This window comes from Lissotriton helveticus, chromosome 5_1 (assembly GCF_964261635.1).
Source record: "Lissotriton helveticus chromosome 5_1, aLisHel1.1, whole genome shotgun sequence".
Lineage (NCBI taxonomy): Eukaryota > Metazoa > Chordata > Amphibia > Caudata > Salamandridae > Lissotriton > Lissotriton helveticus.
The window spans coordinates 377979939-378001804 of NC_136065.1; the positions used below are offsets into that span (position 1 = coordinate 377979939).

Here is a 21866-nt window from a genome sequence, read left to right on the forward strand (position 1 = left end):
GACCCAATTGAGTAAGGGCGATGGATGTGTCTCATTGATCAAAAGACATACCACCCCATTTTGGATGACCAAATGAGAACACTTGATCTACATACCTATTTGATGGGAATCCAACGCATCTCTGTACGGGTCTTACCAACAATCTCAGTAGGTCCTTCGACAGGTTTGTCCTGGCACACATGCTGATATAGAGACTTATGTAGCTCTATTAGCGCCTAACTCACTTATGTAGGAGTTTTGCAGCAGCTCGGAGTACTTGAAGCTCCGTTATAGACCCCCGGTTCTTTTGTTGTTAGGATTACAGTTAGGGGGATACGAACTGGGCAGGTCTTTAAATTTCCCTCAGACCCTTCTTCAATTGTTTGTGTTTTACACCGAACCTTGCTACCTTAAGTTCCGTAGAGAGGTGAAAACTTGGTTATTTAACCTGTAACTGCCTTCTTTCTAGTTTGCTCTCTCTCATTTGGTTTTAGCGCCGGGAAACCTACGGGTAGCTGCGCGCTTTATAACCTTAAATATAATAATAATAATAATAATAAGGTCGATAGAGACGGAGATGAGCGAGTGGTCCGACCAAGTACAGGGAAGGATGGTGGTGGGAGATATAGCCCGACTAGCCGACCATAACTGGTCAAGAGTGTGACCATGTACGTGAGTGGGGGAGTATATATGAGAAATGAAATTGAGACCACGCAGAGTGTCAGTAAGGTCTTTAGAAGTCTGATCTTCCCTGGGGTCTCCAGGCCAGTAATTAAGGTCGCCCAGTAAAAGAACCGTAGAGTTATTGACCACAAGAGTGGCCAGCAGCTCCTGTAGGGTGGGCACAAAGTGGGGCATGGTCTGAGGGGGACGGTATAGAAGGACTACGGTGAGGGGGACCAGGAGGTTCACCGAACGGGCCACTATAAGGTCTACATTAGGTATGGAGGGATAGGAAAGCGGTTGGAACTGAAGATTGGATCGGAAAATCATGGCCACGCCCCCGCCGACTTTCCCGCTACAATATCCATCCATCCATCCATCCATCCATCCATTCATCCATCCATCTATCTATCTATCTTTCTATCTATCTATCTGTTTCTGTCTGTCTGTCTGCCTATCAACCAATCTATCTATCTATACTTATATAATGCACATATATTGTCTATAGTTACAGGTGGATATAAATAAATATATAAGTATTAGAATGTAGGTATAGTAAATTCACTGTGAACTTCACAAAAAATCATTTTAACGGGTTCAGACATATATAACCAATAATATGACACTTAACAGGTACACATTAAAAGTTTAGTTAGGTATAGTTTTCATTTTCAGGGAAGATTTAAAAGGGCTGCCTCATATGCTTTATCTCAGATTGTGTATGCAAAAGATCTATTTTTGCTTACAAAATCTGTAGGTACCTTCTAGAAGAAACGTCTCTCCTAGCAACAGCCGGGTCATCCGCGTGCCCCCTCCCTTCCATACGTTAGAATGCAAGGGGTGTTCACAGAGAGTGAATCAATTGCAGCACACAGCAGGCAACGTTTCCACGCTCGGCAGAAACTTCAAAGATGCCCCCTCCTTCATCAGGACAGAAAATGAAACAAGTGCTTCCTCCCTCCGAGATCACATGCGGTTGCAGATGCATTTTAAAGGGCGAGCGACTGTTCCTTTAATTTCATTGTCCACTTGATTACTTTAACACTCTGATAGATGTTTTTATTCATCCAGATATGCGAGTTGCAGATGAATGTTTGTTATCTTTCTGTCACCTTAGATTAGCACTAGATTGGCTAAGTCAACAAGCATCCATTGAAGTAATTGACGTGTGCAGGATAGATTTGCACACTTGCTCTTTCAATTTACGCCGCTGGGAATTATTAGCATCTTTCACGCTTTTCTATTAATGTGCCCGCTGTCTAAAAATAACGTTGTTTAATATTTGCGTTTTAATCGGAGGAAACTGACACAACACATGCATGTCATTATCTGTAGTTAATTGACATTGATTCTTGCTTTTCTTCCCTCGGGCTGCGATTGTCGAGCCAACAAACAGAAAATGAATTCAGGATTTCGGAATGATCAACAAGCATTCAAATAATTAAGCATAATTGCCCTCTGCTCAGGGCGTTAACCGCGGTTATAGAAGGCAGTAAGTGGTGTTAATTGTCCGCATTGCAAGTATGGGCCACTGGCACATTGACAGGCGAAGGGCAATTAACAGCTGTATAAGTATGATGGCATGTGGGTAGGACGGCTATAAGCATATACCAGTGCTTAATTTGAGCCAGTGGTTTCCGGTGCTCAGTACCGGCACTTAATATTTAACACAGGTGCTTTTCATAAGGGATTTACCCAGAATTACAGGATGTTGAGCCCTAAGACTCGAATCTGGTTCCCCAGCCCCTGAGTCCGCAGCCCTGGCCATTACGGCACATCTGCTCCCCACTTTCACAGCTAGTAGTTGGTTCTGTTTTAGAGGGTGCTAACAGGAAAAATGGGCTGGTGCAAGCTGCCTTCTGACGAGAGCCCCTGGACTTATTTTTTTTTTACAAATTAACCACTGTCCAAAACCTCCCTATTATGAGTAATTAAACATGCCCGATATCTCTGTCTGCTTCATGTCTCTGCCACTGAAACTACAATTCATGCAAACAACTCTAGTTAGTGTTAGCAGATAAATATTTCACTAGCACAGCCAATCTCAGCATTCCATTCAGGCCAGCCATCTCCATTCAGATTCATTAGATGCACTTTGCTTCGTATATTTTTATTGGATATCCAGAAAACTTATCTGGATTTTACTTATCAGTACTCAAACACCACCGACCCATGTCTGCCCTGAGAATGCTTCTACAAATGTAGTAATTTTTGGAAACTGGGCTGGCCATAAGGAGTAGCTAGCATTTACTAGAGCCTTGGAGTCCGACGTAGCGGGCTCTACCACCCATTAAAGCCCCGCTCACAAGTTAAAGGCCGAGCCTTTAACGGCCGGTAGAGGCCGCTATGGAGGGCTTAAGGCTAATAGAACATTCCGCTACTAGAAAGCAGAATGTTCTAATTTGTAAACCAAAGGCCTCATGGAGGCCAAGGGGGTGAGGCTCCATGAGACCTTTGCTAAACATTGGAATGTTGATGCTCCAGGCTTCTACCGGCCATTAGAAGCAGGAAGTTCGAAGCACTGTTTTCAATGGAGCGCTCAACATTCCAACATTCCAATGTTCCAATGTTCATGCATCTCTGCTTGCAAAATCATACACTGAAGTCTAAAGTAACCCTGGAGTGGAAGGTCAAATTATATAAGGCATTAGACAGAAGCAGGTTCAGGTTTCTTTCGAAACAGTTCTGCTCCAGATCCAGGAAGGAGGCATAAAAACATACAAGCTTGTCCTCACATCGATATCTAAAAATGTAAATGCTCCAATGACTGGTCGTCTTCAGATAATATCCTACCTCAACCTCAGTGTTTTGATCACCTGGGAGTTTTTGCAAGACAAACAGAGGTTTTCAGATTATGAGCTTGCGAGGATTACATTGGACCAATGGGCCTTTTTAAATAATGTGTGCAGGATACTCTCAGCATTCTCTAGTGAGGCCCTCACCTGTCCCTCCTCATCCTACCTCATAGAAACATCATGTAGAACTATTTCTCGCCTCATTTCCCAAAGAGGCAGTTTAGGTTGTTCTTCTTTCTCAGATGGGAAATGGTTGCTATTCCAGGTACTTCCTGATGCCCTGAAAAGCAAGAGGTGCCTGCCTTATCCTTTTTGTGTGATTTCTAAATAGGTTCCTGACGATTCAAGATGGTCACTCTTTTACAAGTCTTGTTTGTGTTGAAAGAACAGGATTTCGTGGTCTCCCTGGACATCCACAATGCTCATTTCCATGTTCCATTGCCAAAAAGCACAGGAAATACTTTAGGTTCACTATAAGAGATTCTTTTCCCACTTATCTGCTCCTACATTTGGTCTGACTACAGTACCACAAGTCTTTATCAGGGCATGTTCTACTATATTGTTATCTAGATAGTCCTTCCAAACTTTTTACAAGGCCTAAAGAGCTAAAGGTAATGGTCATTGTAGTTGAACACATTTACTATAAGGCCATTCACTGTAACATTACCTGGAAATCTATCTTTTGAAGATGTCCACTCCTAAGTTGGTACAGAAAGATATTTCTTCTAAAGTAGTCTTTCTGTTCTACTGGGGATTTTGAGTGAACAAGCAGACGCCTAGTGCCTACACAGAAGTTTAAATTCATAAGATAAATCCTTGAAGCATGTCAAATACACATTTATCCTATGACAGAAGGTCTACACAATGTCCAAGAAATGGTCTCCAACTTCTCTGCCACTCTCAGGATGTGACACAGTTTCTCATGTGACTGTTAGGCCTCATTGACTCTTAGATGAGCATGCCAGACTCTGCATTCGCCGACTTTAGAGGGAACCGAGATCAGACTTGAACCAGTTCCAAGGAAACCTGGAGGTTGTCTCTAGTGACAGACTTTTCCATGATGGGCTAGGGTGCTCCCTTAGAAAAATCAGTCCAAAATCAACCTAATGGAATTAAGATCCCCGAAACTCAACTTGAAGATGTTTTACCTCAGGTTCAAATACACCAGGTTCAGGTCTTTGCAGACAACACAGTGACCATATCTGAACAAGCAGAACAGTGTAAAAGCAAATGTGCAAATAAGTTACTCTCCCTTGGAACTAGGACATGGATAGGGAGATTGATCAGCTCTTCATCTTCAGAGAACACGAAGCATCACATTTTCTACTTGAGGCACCTAAAAGATTCCTTAGGGGGCGCATTTGGCCTGACATTTTCACTTAGTCTGCATTATGCATTTCTCCTGCCCCTCTTCTGCAGCGGATGACTCAGATTTGATTTGTTCACTTACTCTCATTTACCTCCAAAGGTCAATTTTCTTTATATAAATCAAGAGAGAATTTTGCAACCCAATCTGGAAACTCTATTTTGTGACCATGAGAGCTTAGCCTTAACTTCCTATGATCAGCCCTGAGAGCCCTCTTAGGTTATGGAAGTTCTTTTGTAGCCAGAAGAGCTTTCACCCTAACTTCCTATTCAAGTAGATGGGTCATATTTTGACATGGTGTCATGACAACTTTTTGGTTTCTCTTCAAGTTCAAGCAGTTCATATTCTCCAGCTTGGCATTTCGTCTGCTGAGAAACGCTTCAATATTGGAACTAAGGGGTATATGACATCTATCTCTGCATGCATCTTTCTTTTCACCAAGGTTTATTGTACAGTTTACAAATTAGTGCTATGTTTTTGACAGGGCGTCAGAATAAGATTTCTCTGGAGCGCTTTGTTGTTCTCTTTTGAGATTCAAATTTAGCACTTAATTTTATTACGGGCCTAATTTCATGCACTTCCATTTGTGCCATTTCAAGTCTCTTTCTTAGAAGATGACTATGCTAGTAGCCATCACTTCAGCCAGGCATGCAATTGAGCTTCAAGCTCGTAAATGCTCCACTCCAATCATGGAGTTTGCTGTGGACAAAGTAGTGCTGCTGATTAAACCTTTTTTTAATCCCCCAATTAACCTCAGAGCTACTTGTTTCCCAAGTAATTTCCTAACCAGCTTTCTTCCCCCTCATCACCCTTCTAAAGATAGAGAGAGACTGCCTAGGTTAGACCCAAAATGACTATTAGCCACCATATTCATAGAATTCAATGGTTCAGATTGGTTAATTATTTATTTATTTATAAAATTTTATATAGCGCGAACAAGATCCCAAAGGATATCAGAGCCCTTTACAAAGGAAGGAAGGAAGGAAGGAAGGACATAAATCCAATATCGCCAACAGGAAAGGATTACACAACAGGAATACTCGCATAAGTCCCAGACAAATAATCGCAAAAAATTCCCAAACACGATGCGGAAAAAAAGAGCATAGATCCAATATCGACATTAAGTAAGTGATTCCAAGGGGCTGCGCTTGTCAAGGCTATTTTGAAACAGTCTATTTTTAGGCAGCATTCACTCGAAATCTGACATTTCTACCAGTTAGCAAAATGATGCCCCAGAGGATGTGAGGGCTAGCTGTACCTGCACAGTAATCACTGTCTCTCCTCTTTTAAAGGGAGTACCAATCCGGTCAATATACACAGCAGCTGCCTTGTCTTCAGTTCATTCTTTCTGCAAACTGTTCTTCGCTGATGTGGCGGCTTGTGATAACTCACAATTTGGAAGGGCTGAAATACAATCCTTCTTCTTAAAAACATACCTGGCGAACTTAACCCAATTACTATTCAGATACTTTAGGAATAGTTCAAAGTAGGGCATTCGTGGAAGTTAATATTCATTAGAAGAACACGTTACTTACATTTTTCAACATTCTTTAGATGAATATGACTACTCCCACATGTTCCTTCCTTAATTCCCTCCTGCCTCCCCTCTTGAAAGAGTATGTTGTTATAGCTCTCATATGACATGAAGAATTAAGAGAACTACTGTTGCAAGCACGGAGCGGCTCTTACATAGATAGGTCTGTTGCATCACTTCTGGCAAGGCCTTGAGACACTAATGATGGACGGTGACTCAATAATGTAGAAACTTTCTACAGATCCAGTCAGGCTCTTGAGGAAGAATTTGAAGGTTAGGAATCTGCAAGCTCTGTCATATCTATCTGAAGATTGTTACCATAGGTAAGTCACCAGTACAATACTACAAATGTTCCCATCTTCTGAGGTGTAAAACTTGTAATGTACTTTAGTACTTTACTTCCCCTGAACGAATTCCACCTAGCAAAAATTGAGCAAGGACAACCCACAAAGTATGGTAATTAACACAAAATTTGGAATTCTGATCAAGATTTTGGTCCCATTTGGGATTCCTGTAATAACTATACATCAGTGAACGATTTTATCATTTGGGCTGATTTACCCAACATCCCTGCAACCCATGAACCCATGGATAACCCTGAGGATTTCAGTGTAATTAAATGTATTGTGAGTCATACACAGTAACCCTGTTTCTCCCCAGCAGATCTGATCTCTGCCACACTCTCTGTAGCAAAGGAATGGATTGACCCCCCCCCCTCCTCGGTGCCAGCACTATTTCAAGTGATATATGCACTACCACGCTCATGCCAGACACAGGCCTCCACAGGTTAAGAAAAGGTATAGAAGGGGCATAGCATATGATTTAGAGATTGGTTTGTGGGTTCTGCATCACAAACATGACAGATATCCCATCCACCTGAATAGAAGTGCATTATATGTAAATGCACTTGTAATAAGGCTGATACTTTATCCGTCACGTTTGTGACAGAGTACCCGCCCGCTAAATTCTAAATCAGGCCTATAGATTTGATTTTTTCAGAATTTTACTTTAAGTCTTATTTGAAGCATTTAGAGTCTTTGAAATTCACAGTTTGAAATAAGAACTTCTCCCTCTCACCCTTAGCAGCAAAATTGTTCCTTTTTCCAAGAACTCACAGTATTTGAAATTCAAGGCTTGAAGTATAAACTCACTCTGGCTAAAAGTGTCAATGTTTATTGCTCTGTATCTCATGTATGTGTTGAAATCCTCAGTAATCAAATAAACCATGTTTAAAATGGATTATTCTGGCGTGCTACTGCATGTAATTATCTCACAAACTAACTCTGGTGGTATATTTTTCCCTTTTGATTTTTATCTCATGAAACATCACCTCTGGCAAGGTCCGCCTCCCCCTCACCCCCCAGGCAACTTAAACTGTCAAAATAAGTGTCATGTAGCAAGGGACATCCCATGGTCTGCAAGCCTTACATACCATAATATTTTCACAAACAGAAGAATCCTAAATTCACAGTACAAAGATCTATAACACAAATGCAGTAGTTGGTTTTGATACTGGTCGCCTCCGAGCATCCTTCCATCTCACACGTGTCACAGATATGGCCCAGAAGTCAGATCACAATGGGAAGATCCAAATGGACAACTTATCCATTCGCAGCAGATGAGGTGAGAAACCACACCTTCAAATTGGGGCGAACCACACAAACCAGACTGATGGATTATTCAAACACAGACACAAACATAACATATATATATACATACATACTCACACATCACTCACAACCCATTTTCACACCATCTGCATTATTAGACAATGCCCCTAAAATCTGGAACTCACTACCAACCATGATGGATAGAGCCACCTTTTTCACAGTATCCAGACCAGACTAATGGCCACCTACTCTCTGTTAACATTTTACCCCAGGTATTCGTAGTAACCAAAACTGTGTCAATCTTCGCCTGCTGGTATATTTCTCAAACTGTGCTCAATCTGATTTGATAATCATGTGGACTGCACCAGCCCCCTTAATTGGCTTTAGATCATGTTATGCTGGACCCCCACTCCAAAAATAAAAATTTCAAAGAGGAGTTCGGCTCCATACCTTTGAGGATGGGCTCCCTGAGAAAGCTTGAGCAGGGACTCGGGGCTTGAAAGAGAGTACCTCCTCCCTGAGACAGGTTTGAGACAGGTAATTTGGCATACCTGAGAGCAAGGCTTTGCGAGTAATGCAGGCCATTTTGAAAAATAGCCTGAACTTCTACAGAAAGCCAGTTCAGGGGGAACAGGGTAGGGGTGATATGATTGAAGCGTGTAACACTCAGGATTAACCTATCGGGAGGATACAGGGCAGCCTTAAGGAGAATAAGATATTTTGTGACTATACCTGTAAGCAGATCATTTCCAAAGTCCACCCTCGACAGGAAAAGGGTTGACACTGAGTTTTAAAGTCTAGTTGGAGGGTGAAGGATAACCCTGGAAGTCTAAATTGAGATTGCTTTTTGCTGTGAAGTTTATGAGACTGAGTTGCATGATATCCAATAGCACTTGTAATACAGCAGAAGGGATGTCCATCACGTTTATATCAGAGTAACCAGTCCGCAAAACTCTAAATCAGGCCCTCAGTTTAGAGGAGGTTTAGTTTGAGGTGGTGAAAGACATCGAAGGCTTAATGTGTCCTACCATCTTACTGAACAGAGTGATGTGTAGTCTAGAGTTAAAACCTGTGGCTGAGATTAATTCAAGCATTCCAGCTATAATTGTGTTTTTGTTTTTCTCAGTGAAACGCCCGTAATATGGTGGGTGCGCCCAATGTGGGTCCATGCTTGCTGTGCCTTACAACTCAAGTTGTACCACAATTATAAAACCCTTGCATCACCTGCCCCATGACTGGGTTTGCTTGTGATACAGTGCAAAGGGGGGAGGAGATTGTTTGCCATTTCAGGTTGGGCCTAGGTTGACTTGCACATAGTTGGTACCTGGCTCTACTGGCAGAATAAGAACAACAATGCACTAGAATACATTCCAAAATAATTACCAGTGGCTGAGACTAATTCAATTTGATTGTTCACTTGTTTTTCTCGTGATAATATACTGGGACTCTATATTGTATGTTTCTACATTGCCACTACAAACTGACAGCACTCTGGCCACCATTCTTCCAAACTCCAGCAGATTGTACCCAGGAACTGAGGGAACAAAATCTGACAAAAGCATTTTCCCTGAAATATTTAATTTTTTGGGCAATTGTTTTTGTGCTCAATGCCAGACTATGTAAACCAAAGTCTTTCCTCTTTATGGGCAAACAAATGTGCAACCTCAGGCTCCCTGGAACGTCACTTATTAGTTCAACCTCTCCAGGCAAAGTAGTTTTTCCATTATGGCTCTTTGTCTATTTTGTTTGTGGCAGCTATTATTTGTTATATGTATTGTTCTTTAAGCGCATGTGTGGTGTGTTTCTGCTGCATTTCCTTACATTCCAATTTGCAGACCATCATATGCAAAGTTACTTCTCAACTAAAGCTACCTTTTGCAGTATGGGGGTGGGGGCGGTGCTTAAAGGGTGAGCTGCTTTTCTGTCTTTGGGAAAAAAATATCACATTATGTCTCAGAAAAACTTCCAGTGAGCCAAACTCCCCGCTGTATTCAATAACCAGCAGCACCTTCTTTCCCACAATCCAATTCAGCCCAGCATGCATCGCAGCCAGAATGCCGCCCATAAATACCGCTTGGAAAGAGAGCTCTCTGCTCCACTCTTATCCCACCATGCACTGCCACCCTCCAAAAATGAAAGAATCTAAAAGTTTTAATGAAAATTACAGCTGTGTCGTATTTTTACTTGGTATAATTTTTAAGGTAATTAAAGAGTTATTTATTTTTTGATCAAACGTGTCCCATTTAAGCAGCATATCTCTCCGCATCTCAAGGAACTGCACTGGTTGCCGGTCATCAACAGAATAAAATTCAAGGCCTTAACCCTAGCCTTTCGGGCATTCCACGGATCTTGCCCCAGCTATCTGAACCAGAGGCTAGGTGCGTACAAGCAGTCTCGACTACTCAGGTCTAGCCCTCAGAACCTAGTATGCACCCCACGAGTTAGGAAAGCACGGCTGGGGGCAGATCCTTTACGTTCAGGGATGCCATGCTTTGCCCAACGCCCTGCGCCAAATCACCTCAGAAACCCAATTTAGGAAAGCAACCAAAGCTTGGCTTTTTAATCAGGACTAATCCCCTGAACTCTCTGTATAACACATGCTTTCTCGCACGCCACCTGTTGCTACAGCGCCGGGACACCTCTTAGGAGGTAGCTGTTCGCGCTCTACAAATGACAGTATTATTATTATTTATTTTAAGAGAATACTCTGGATAAACAACTCTCGATATATATTATTTACAACTTCTGTGATGCTCGATCTGTATACGCACTCCATCCCGCCACCTCTCACAGGGCTTTGGCTTCATTTCTTTACTAAAGGTATTTTTTTAGAGCTGAAGTTGCCACAAGGGCATAATGATGAGCCCCCCACATAATGTGATCAGGGGTCCCTGAGTCTCCCATCTCTTACAGGTATTCATTGGCCTTTGGCTCAATGGGGGTTACCTTGAAGAGTTGGCTTGTGTTCTGCCCCTGATGCGCTGCATAGCACTGTACATGTAACGAGAGTCAAAGGTAACATTGCACTAAGGGTTGGGAGGAGAGGGAGTTGATCCAAAGAAAGGAAGAATGAATTAGACCTTAAGGTAGATTCTGAAGAGGAGAGTCTTAGGATCTTTTCAGAAGGACATTGAGTTAGGATTTAGTCAGATATTTTTGGCTAGAGTTGTCCGTGGTCTTGGCACTTGGCGGGATACCTTGGTTTGGATGTATTTTGTTCAACCTCGGCCCCAAATGTGATCCAATAAAGATCGGGAGTATTGTTTTGCCAAGCACTTTATAGTAACTGGACTTCAGGGTTGCAATGAGCTTGGTTAGTACCACATTTGAGTGTCTGTAACTACAGAACAGTGAAAGTCTAACCTTTAAGTACCAAAGGGATTTTTCGTGAGACCACAGGAAAAATATATTATAATTGATAATAATGTTCTTTGCAAACCCATGTTTCTAAATCAACATTCATGATGATGATGATGATGAGCATGATGTCCTTCATCATTGCCTCCAGAGCCACATGCGTGTTGCTCTATAAAGATCCTTTCTGCTCTTACATTTTCTGGCTGAACATGACTCCTGGATCAGCTCTCCGCACTCAGATGATGCAAAGAGGTAAGAGTGTACCTGAGTGCAGCCACTGGGGTCCTCGCTCTATCAGCAGCTACTGCAGCCCACACCTCTCATACCACGCCAAACATTATTGTCTCCTCCTCCTCCCGACCACTGCCGTCTACAATGTACTGCCTACCCCTATCTTCCATACCTCACCTTTAACCAATGCAATTCAATCTGTCCCTTATGTCAACTTCTGCTGCAGAGGCCTTCAAACGCATTTGCTCTGTGTCCCCTAAAGCAGGAGGCCCCTCTAAACCTTTAAGGCAAAGATTGGGGGGGATGGGAGGGCAGGTGTGGGGCTTATGAGATAATCTCAGGGAGACTTTTTCTGTAGTTTGTAATCCACAATAAATGTGAGACTTATAAAGGAACAGATTAATCAAACAAAAACTGAAATTGACTGATCTTGATAGTAGCTAGCTGTCCCTTTTTTGTTTTTGTTTTATTTAGTACAAATTCATCCCAGGTGCATTGTGCACTTTACATGAGCACCAGTTACTTTAATCAAGGTCAGATTTGTTTTTCGTATTTAGGCAGTAGGTTAAGTGGTTTGCCCAGAATCTCAGGATGTTGAGCCAATGCTGTGGCTTGAACCTGGCTCCCCAGTTCCAAAGTCGACAGTTCTGACCATTGGGTCACTAATCCTCCCTTTCAGAACAAATTGAGCTCTCACGTGCTGCCATGTGTTGCCCCCACCCCTCTTTTTTACTGCAAAGGTTACATCAACCCTAATGCTAGCAAGGAAAATTAGCCCCCATAAAGAAAGACAGTCATAATTGTGATACAGTGGGCTCCTAAGACCCCTGGACCCAAGTGCACCTGCACCAGTTTTACTAATGATAGTTTCTGCCTTGCAAAATGGGCTGTCTCCTCTGGCCTATGTTCAAAGCATGGGTTCCAATTGTGCCTCATCCCCATCCCTGCCATCTCTCTGACGTCCAAACTAAGGTGTCTCCTCTGCTTCAATTTTCATAATCCCCTGGGCCATTGCTCCGAACCTAAAGCAAAAATGGCTGTGCACTGGGCCCTAATGCAAGCAAGGCAGGATAGTAAAACAGTCATAATTGGGGTTTAGTTGGCTGCTCATACCGCTGGGACCTCGTGCCTGGTGCCACCGCACCTGCAGCGCTAATGATACCTAAAGCTCTGTGAAGCAGACCGTCTGCTCTGCTCATCCCACTGGGACAGCATTTTTAGGACTGAGACAGAAAGCTGGCTTTCTGCCACACTGGATGGGAGGGCAGGTGCAATGCAATAGGTCTTGCCTTTGGGACCTTATATGTATTTAGCAATACAGCACATTAGCCTGGGTGTGGAAACATCTACTGTTCTTTAACATGGAGGGAAAGTAAGCACCAAAATGCATGACATGCCAGGTGTGAGAACACATGGAGGGAAATGTTGCCTTTCAGCATGAAATGGTATAGTCCAAAGCTTTGTTTTTAATATAAAATCAGGGCCTTTGGTGGTCATTTCGCTGGAAATACAAGTTTTGAAAAACATATTATTGTCTATGGGTGCTTGTGGAAGACAATTTCTATGGACTGGAATCTAGAAAATGCTAAAATGATTCTGGTATTTTACTGACCTCTGCTGGTCGTTTTCTATCAAGAAAGTTAAATAGAGGCAGTTGCCAGAAAATTTTAAAAAAAATAAAGTTCCTCAGCGGAAAGCAATTCTGGTATTTTACTGACCTCTACTGGTCCTTTTCTATCAAGACAGGTAAATAGAGGCAGTTGAACAGAAAAAGTCCCTAAGCAGAAGCAGACAAGTCCTAGCCCAGGGCTGATCTCCAGAGCCCACAAAGTACATACACATATATACACATATAGTACATATAGTACATACACATATATACTAATTTATAAGTATATACTAAAGTATATACAAGAGGTCTCGAATGCTAAAAAGGAAAAAAGCCCCATATCTAAATAGCACTATAAATACACAAGACACCAGCTAGGGTTCAATTATTTTACACTCTGGTCGCACACAGACATCAACAGTGATCACATAAGCCAACTGTGGTTTTCCAATGTAAAAGAGCACATTTCCCACCTATTAGTTCATTTGCATTTATTTTTCATTTAACATGTGCTCATTAATTTATATGCGGTTAGCTGAAAGTGAAAAAAATAAATGTGGTTAACTGAAAGTGAAAAAACATAACAAAATAGTTGCTGAATATTTTGTTCTTTTTAGCAAAAGCTTTCAACCTGCCAAACCGCTCACTTACCCCATGGCACCCAGGATCAGAGGTCACATACTTTTTTTAGGCACTTCAACTGCTGCATGTAGATTAAGATACCCTGGAAGTGCACAGATAAACAAATGTGCGCTTCCAGGCCATGTTCTTTTACAATTGGCTGTAGATAAATGTGCACCCCCCACCCCCCGACTGCAGTCACAGACCACCAGGGGGCGAGCTCCACAGTTTGAAGACCTCTGCTCTGCTGCCTTCATCCCTCAGTCTCGAGCCCTGGTGTCCTTATCTCCCAGTCTTCACCACTTCTGCACTCACATTTCATCACTGATCACTACTGACTCGCTTCTCAAGCCACTGCTGCCCCTTCTTCACTAGACTCATTGCTCCATAGTTTATTTTGTACTCTCACTCACTTAGAACCTTTGTAGCTGCCAGGGCCTCTACACAACCACTGCTCACCCTTTCTGGGGTGTCACCTATCACCTGAGCTTCTAAACAGTTCAATCAAATGCTCCCTTTCCCACCTGCCTTTAGAAACTCTCCCTAGCCATTATGGCCTCATACCTCCCCTCTAACCATAATAATTGGTGCACTTAAAATGCACTCGACTTGGCATGTACACTGTCATACACTATTGTCTGATCTTTGTCGTCGCACCACTATTTTGTATGTAACTTATAATGTCGATCATTCCACTAGTTAGTAAAAAGAATTGTTAAAAAAAATATAAAAAATAATATAAAGTGCAATTGACAATTTGTCTCATTTGTAGGCACTGATAACAGGCGTTAGTTACCAAACTCAATGGTACTCAGTTTATAGACCTCAGAACTTAACCTGAATCTAATCACCCCCCTCTATAACCCACCAGCATTAAAAGGGCCTCTACCTTTCCCTTACCAACCCCACTAACAGTCACCAGTCCCTCATTGCAAGTGTAACCACTGATTCCCAAACCTTTAACCCTAACTCATCCCCAGCCGTCCTTAGTTTTCACCCATGGCAGATGGTCAATGCCAACAACACCATCCCACAAACAAAGCAGTATTTTCTCTAACCTCGGTGGTAATCACTACACTTCCCCCAAACCACACTACTAATCCTGTTGGTTGTGCTGTCCATAATTTCCACTCCTAATCCATGGGACTCAATCACCTCAACCAACAACCCATATTGTTCGTATCTCTCACCTGACTCTCACCTACTACTGTCCTCACCTTCTACATCATCTTTTCTTAATTCTCTCAGCCTCTCACCTCACCCCCAAACAATGCTAAGTTGATCCCTCTCCTCGTCTACAACATTTGCTGTTGATATCTCGTCTCTGAACCACTGATCTATCGATTCCCAAACATCAACCCACAACCACCTCCTTCCCAGCCACACTGCTCAACCCGCAGTCACCTCATGTACATCCCAGGTCCTTCCACCTCTTGCTTAATCACCTGTTGTTGCCCTGCCTCTTACATTGCCTACTATTATCACTGCTGCTCCCATCTCTCACCAAACTTGGACAAGATGGGGCAACACGTTTCACTTTACCACAACAAATCTGCAGCAGAATACTACAGCCCCCAAGTAGTGCCTTAATGTCCACCAAAACAGTTGTTATCTTGAATCCCTCACTATGCATCTCCTCTCTTCCTTCACCTTCTGTTGCTTCCATCTGTCACCCAATCCTTTACCCCAAATGGCCCCAATTTCATATCACCCACAACCATTGACGTTGTCAGGCCTCACTAATCCCTAACCAGTTCTGTCAGCAGCCCTCAACTGCTCACCACCACCTACCTTCTCCACAAGCCAGCACAAACTCCACCCCTAATGATCATCCATCAACTCCTATTTTTCACCTCTGACTGTCACTTTTCGACCTATGTCACTGACAACCACTGCTGCATCTAACCTTCACCTGCTTCCAGTGAGTCACCAGCTGCCACTTAACTCCCCCTCCATTGGAACCCCCACCAGTCACCGCATGCCTCAAAACATTGCTCACCTCACTTATCAACCAACCACCAGTTCTTCCACTCCACATTGTTTACACCCCAAAATCTCAGCACATCTTTAAGGCATAGAGGGCCAAAGAGGGTGGTGTGTATCTCCCCATTTTCCATTTGATGTGGAGCAGCTAGCCTAGAAGTAAAATGCAAAGATCCTAAAATTGATCACTTGAAAAGTAATAGTCTGTCTTCCAGAGGCTTGAGTTTACCCCTCCAAAAGTATTTGAGTTGGGTGGCACCCACCACCTCACCTTACACTTGGAGCACAACATATGAGTCTCTGATTGAGTGGTGTCAGCTGTTTGAGACAGATCTTGAAGGAATGCAAACAAAGGATTTAAGGTAATGCAGAAACGCTAAGTAGATAATGAAGGGAAGCCAACTGAGGCACGTAGCATGGTAAGAAGGTCATGACAGAGAATGCGATGTATGATTTAATTTGGCAGAGAGTGATGGCATTCAAATCTATTGTGACATACCTGTCTGAAAGAGGGTCCTGAACCAAAGACTACGGAGGTATTTAATTTGCGAAAGGGCGATAACATTGAAGTTGTTCGAGACATATATTGTTAAAAAAGTACCATGATACCAAAGGTCAGATAGCGTTTTAAGAAGATCATGGTATATAAGACCATAGAGATATTTAACTTGTGAGAGGATGGTGGCACTGAAGTTCCTTGAAGCATATGTTATCGTAAGAGGTCATGGTACCAAAGGCCAAAGACGTATTTCATTTATGAGAGGGTGATGGCACTAAAGTTGGTTGGGGTATGTATTGAAAGTAAGTGGGTCATGGAACCTGAAGGCCAAATAGTATCGTAAGAGGATAATGGCACTGAAGGACATAGAGGTATGTAAATTGGGTGATGGCATTGAGGGTGATGGCAAGAGGGTGATGGCATTGAAGTCTATTGAGGCATATGGTGTAAGAGCTTTGTGGCACCGAAGAGCTTATAACGTTGTAAGAAGACCATAGGGGTATTTCGTTTGTAAGAGGGTGAGGGTAGGTACTTGAGGCAAATACAGTTATGAGGGTCATGTTACTGAAGGCCGTACAGGTAAGTAAAAAATGTTTTTATTGTGTATGGTTAGTTAAAACCTTTACAAAAAGAGTAAATTTCAAAAAAGCTTATTCTATTAAATAAATAATTAAAAATGCATCTGCAGACTGATGTCCTTTTTGGAGAAATAAAGTCTGACTTTCATTGTCTATCTTCATAGTCACTTATTTCACTGTGGCTTTAGGTTTTGCCCCATTGATCGCCTCTTTTTCGATTTTCAGCAGTAGGAGGCTCGCTTTCTGAAAAATTCTGGTAGCCCTGCAGGCTATCTGCAACTGTTGGCTGTTCAGTACTAACATGACTGCCGACCGGCAGGATTTTAAGAGGGTTGTGATACAAATGACCATAGTGGTATTTAATGTGTGGGAGGGTGATGGCATTGAAGTCGCTTGAGGCATATAGCGTGTAAGAGGGTCATAGTACCAAGGGCCATATAGCATTATCGGAGGACTACGGTGCCTAAGGCCATAGAGGTTTTTAATTTGTGAGCGGGTGGGGGCATTAAAGTTGCTTGAGGCATACAGCGTGGTAATAAGGTCACGGTACAGAAGGCCATATAGCATCGTAAGAGATCATGGTACTAAAAGTCATAGAGGTATTTAATGTGTGAGAGTGTGATGGCATTGACATCTATTGAGGCATGTAGCGTGTAAGAGGGTCGTGGCACCGAAGGCTTTGGTGATATTTAATTTGCTGCGGGGGTGATGGCATTGAGTCTGTTGGGGCATTTTACTCTGTAAGAGCGCCCTGGCACTCGAGACCGAGCTAGCATTTCATATGTTCAGAGGGTGATGCAGTTGAAGTCTACGGATGCATTTGGCTGGTAAAGAATGGAGGATGGTGGAATAAATGTATACTAACGACATTTGGTTTTAGTAAGTTATACATTTCGAGCTATAAATGATTTGTCTCGATGCGGCCCTAGTGACCTTGGTGCCTAGAAGAAGTGTACTTTGTTACCCTGGTAATGAAATTGAAGTCTGTGGAGACATATGTTAGGAGACCGATTATTTGGAACCCTAGGGAGCTGGTTTGTTGATTAAAAGGTTCTGGCATTGACGTTTATTGAGAAGTGATACCTTACGCGAGCTCTGTTTTACAGTTATGTTCTAGGTTGTTGTGAGTTTACTCCCTCAATCTGGAAGTGGGGACAAAAGCGCTATTTTAAGGAGTAAACTTGTTTAATTCCTAGTATAAGCATTTTCAGGTGAGTAAATCTATCATTACATCGTAAAACCTAGGTATTGGAGGTGTACTTCATACTTTTTTGTAGTCGGTAACGAAGTCCCTCCCTAGATCAGGCAGCAAGTACCGCGGAGAGCCTCCCTGTAACACGGAAATGTCAAAGTCCCTGATGTGAATAGGCAAGCAGAGCACTGCTACCCCGAACAGGTGCGGTCTGCTGTTTTTGTACGTCCTGTGCAGTGCGCACATGTTCTTTTCACTCTCCTTATGCGTTCAGAGTCTCTGTGTTTAAATAGTAAAACGGACTCGCACGGCGCTTTCCGACTCCTGGGCGCTAGCGCTGACATTTATCAAGGTGCATAAAGAGTCTGGCTGTGATCGTTACGTCAGCGTTTGAGGGGCGTGACTGACTGTGATGCCAGCAGAGGTAACTATGCCGTCATTGATGGTTAATATGATCCTAGCGAGCGTGATTATAAATATGTATTCAAGGTTATTAAGACGCCAGCCAGCGTGACTATGATGCCATGGTGTTATTGTAATGTCTGCAAGGGTGACTATGATGTCATGGTGGTTATTGTGATGTCAGCAAGCGTGACTATGGTGTCATGGTGGTTATTGTGATGTCACCAAGGGTGACTATGATATCATTGAGGGTTATTTTTATGCTAGCAGCAGGGACTATGATGTAATTGAAGCAACTATAATGCAAGCTATGGTGCTTATGATGCCTGTGTGGGGGGCTATGATGTAAGGGAAAGTGATTATGATTCCATTGAGGGGGGTTGTGTTCCTCAGCGTGGATGACAAATAATGTGTTGTGTTATTAAGCTCAATTGTGACGTCAGCAAGCCTGACTGTTTCACGGAGGGCTACTGAGATACCTGAGAGCTTACTATGATGTCAGCAAGGGTGGCTATGACATCACTGGGGGTTGTTGTGCTGTCGGCGAGGGTGATTTTATGATGTCAGCGGGGATGATTGTGACGTCGTGGATGCTTTTAAGCTGTCAGTAATCGTTATTACGATGCCAGCGCGGGAGGGGTAGGGGGTAATTACAGCGATAGCAACTATGACGAACTATGACGTCAGCGAAGGTGGCAAATATATCTCGAAGGGCGGATGTGATGTCAGTCAGCATGGCTGCGATGTCCGCGAGGGCGTCTCTGAAGCTACTGACGGTCACGGCGATGCCAGTGGGGTGATGCCAGCGAGACAGCCTCGCGCAGTAAGGGTGACAGGTGGCTGGTCCCTGCAAGGGCTCTACACTTTGCAAAACACTGTTCCACGGGCGGGAAGGTGTGATGAGGATGGAGGTGAAAGCAGGATCGGTGCCCCCTTACCTTAGGTCAGAGGGGCATGGTCGAGTAACGCCTTGGTGCTGGTGGGTGAGGGGGTGCTAAAGGTGTGAGGGGCGTGGTGCGAAGTGAAGCTTGATCTGAGTGAGAGCTGAAGTACCCCCTGCAGCCGCACTCACCTCTGGAAATGCAGCAGCCCATCCTGAAGACCGGGGACCGGCTGGGGCAACAAGGCTCATCTCTTCTTCCTCTGCCTCATCCTGGAGCCAGGGGCCGAGCTCTGCCCGGGGGCGGCACGGGGAGCAGGTGGCATGGGAGGCAGGAGACGGGGCTGTTCTGCCCGCCCGCCTGCCGCGTGTCCCCGCCGCCTCCCGCCTCCACCTCCGGCTGAAATAACAATGTCTAATTGGGGTCCTCGGCGCACAAGTTTGAGGAGCGTCTGAGGAGTGTCAGCGCCGTCACAGTGGTGAGCAGCAGAAGCGGAGGCAGCAGGCGGGGCAGGAGGTGTGTGAGGGAGAGAGAAGCGGAGATGGAGTGGGGAGGGAGAAGGAGGGCAGAGACGGAGCCTGAGAGAGGGAGGGCAGCGAGAGATCACGAGGGAAAAGGAGCGGGAGACTGTCAAACAGGCAGAGAAGAACAACAAACGTGCTAATGCCAAAAAGCACCACCACCAGGCAACCAAGGGGCGCGAGAACAGAAACAGACTGCCAGGAGCCGCCAGGAGCCGCCAGGCAGCAACGCAGCCACCAGGAAGTCTGTGTGATGTCTGCGCCTGCTTACGATTTTTGAATCTGCGAAATTTGTGACGTGCGATGCTTTTAAAATACTTCAGAATGTGAAACACGTCAATAAAACAATTTCGAGGTAAGAGAGTCATGAAAAAGGAGCGAAAAAGCGATTGGATGGGGGAGAGGGGGGGTCGAGATGGGAGAGGTCGAAGAGGGAGGGAAAGACAAGGAGATGGGTGCACCATGTAATGAATAAAAAGGTGATACAGTCACGTACCTTTTTTATTCTACTTCTTGGGAATAGAAAGAATACCATATATAGCACCTTCAGTATCTTTTCTCTATGCCCTACCAATGATCAGTTATAACCATCACAGAGGAAACCATTCCACGCCCCTATCAAAACGAATCTAAGCCCGTCCCAATGATCCATGTAAGCCCTCACAATAGATCAGCCAATTGCCTAAAAGGTAGCACAATCCAGTCGCACAATAAATATACCAGTGTGAACCCGCACTAAAACCATTCTGAGCATTCAGCTAGCAGCTTTTCTTTCCACAGCTATAAAGTAACTCACGTTTCATTTGCAGTCCAATATAAGCACATGTCAAAGACCAACAGAAGCGTACCCTTAAAACCAGTCCAAACCCTGCTAAAGAGTAAACTCAGCCCCACTGTACTCTTACCAAATGTTAATTCCATCTCCGACCAAAGACCAACACATGCTCCACCAATGACAATCCAGTGCCCCAGCGCAGATGAATCCAAGCTCTGTATGGAGACCAATCCAATTCCAACTTCAACCAAGTCTAATCCACGCCACCTACCAAAAACCTCTCTAACCCCAATCTACAGACTTAGCTAAGCCCATACCAAAGACGAGTCCAAGCCTCAGTCACAGAACATTGCAGGAGTCCAAAAAAGTCATGCCCCATCAAAGGGCAATATTAACCTGCCTACCAGCCGCGGCCCGTGCAGATAAGAGCGTTGGTGCAGAGTTGGGGAGGGATCCGTCAGACGACCAAGAGGGAACATTAAATAAATCGTCTGTCGAAATCCCCCCCACCACCTTACCGCTCTTACCTGCACAGACGGCGGCTGCTGCCTACCCATCCCCCAAAGACAATCCCAGTCCCACCAATTCTAGTACCCTCAGAATTTTAATAAAAGTTTCTACAAAATAACAGTGACCTATACAAACCACCAGCCCAATCTGTGAGAATGAAGAAACAGAAGTACATTCCCAGAAACAATTTTGCTATATAATTTTTAATAATCTGGACAGCAGCATCTAGGCCCCTAGCACTTAGCCTTCTCCCCAGTCTGACCAGTCAGCAGCATCTATCTATTTTCCACAATTCAGTGGCTATACAATCAACAAACAGACCCAATCATATGGTCTGTTAGCAGAACTTGTGACCCCACAAGACCTATTTGACTGACATGCTCACCAGCCCTGGAAGCTCTCAGCACATCCGCACCTACTACAACATCGTTCTGGAAATGCAGACATTTAAAAAAGAAAAAGCAAGCCAACAGGCCGATTACATTTATGCACCTAATATCGGGAACCACCAGGAATACTGCAACTCTTCTGTTAGAAATCTCTTTAAAGAATATTACATTACACTGCAGTAACACTCCAATCTCACTCCGAATCCAGCTAGCCCTCCACTTAAAATCTGTCTTTTCTCATTTCTTTTATTTATTGAAGCTTATTTCCTACCAGTAATACTTTTGCCTAACACTGTCAGAAAAGTACATGGAATAGTCTGAGAGGTTACAGAGTATCAATCAGTGAACAGACAAGATCTCTGACGGCAAAG

At 43.7% G+C, this 21866-nt stretch overlaps 1 protein-coding gene across 1 annotated transcript in view; it reads right to left on the reverse strand.

Moving 5' to 3' along the window:
- The window catches only part of FAM131C (family with sequence similarity 131 member C), a 396305-nt gene extending 376506 nt beyond the window's left edge, over positions 1-19799 (reverse strand). The window contains exon 1 of the mRNA XM_078642544.1: positions 19492-19799. Within this exon, the coding sequence (XP_078498670.1) occupies positions 19492-19513 (22 nt within the window). The 5' untranslated portion in view covers positions 19514-19799. The remainder of the gene's footprint in view (positions 1-19491) is intronic.
- Positions 19800-21866: the final 2067 nt, after the last annotated feature.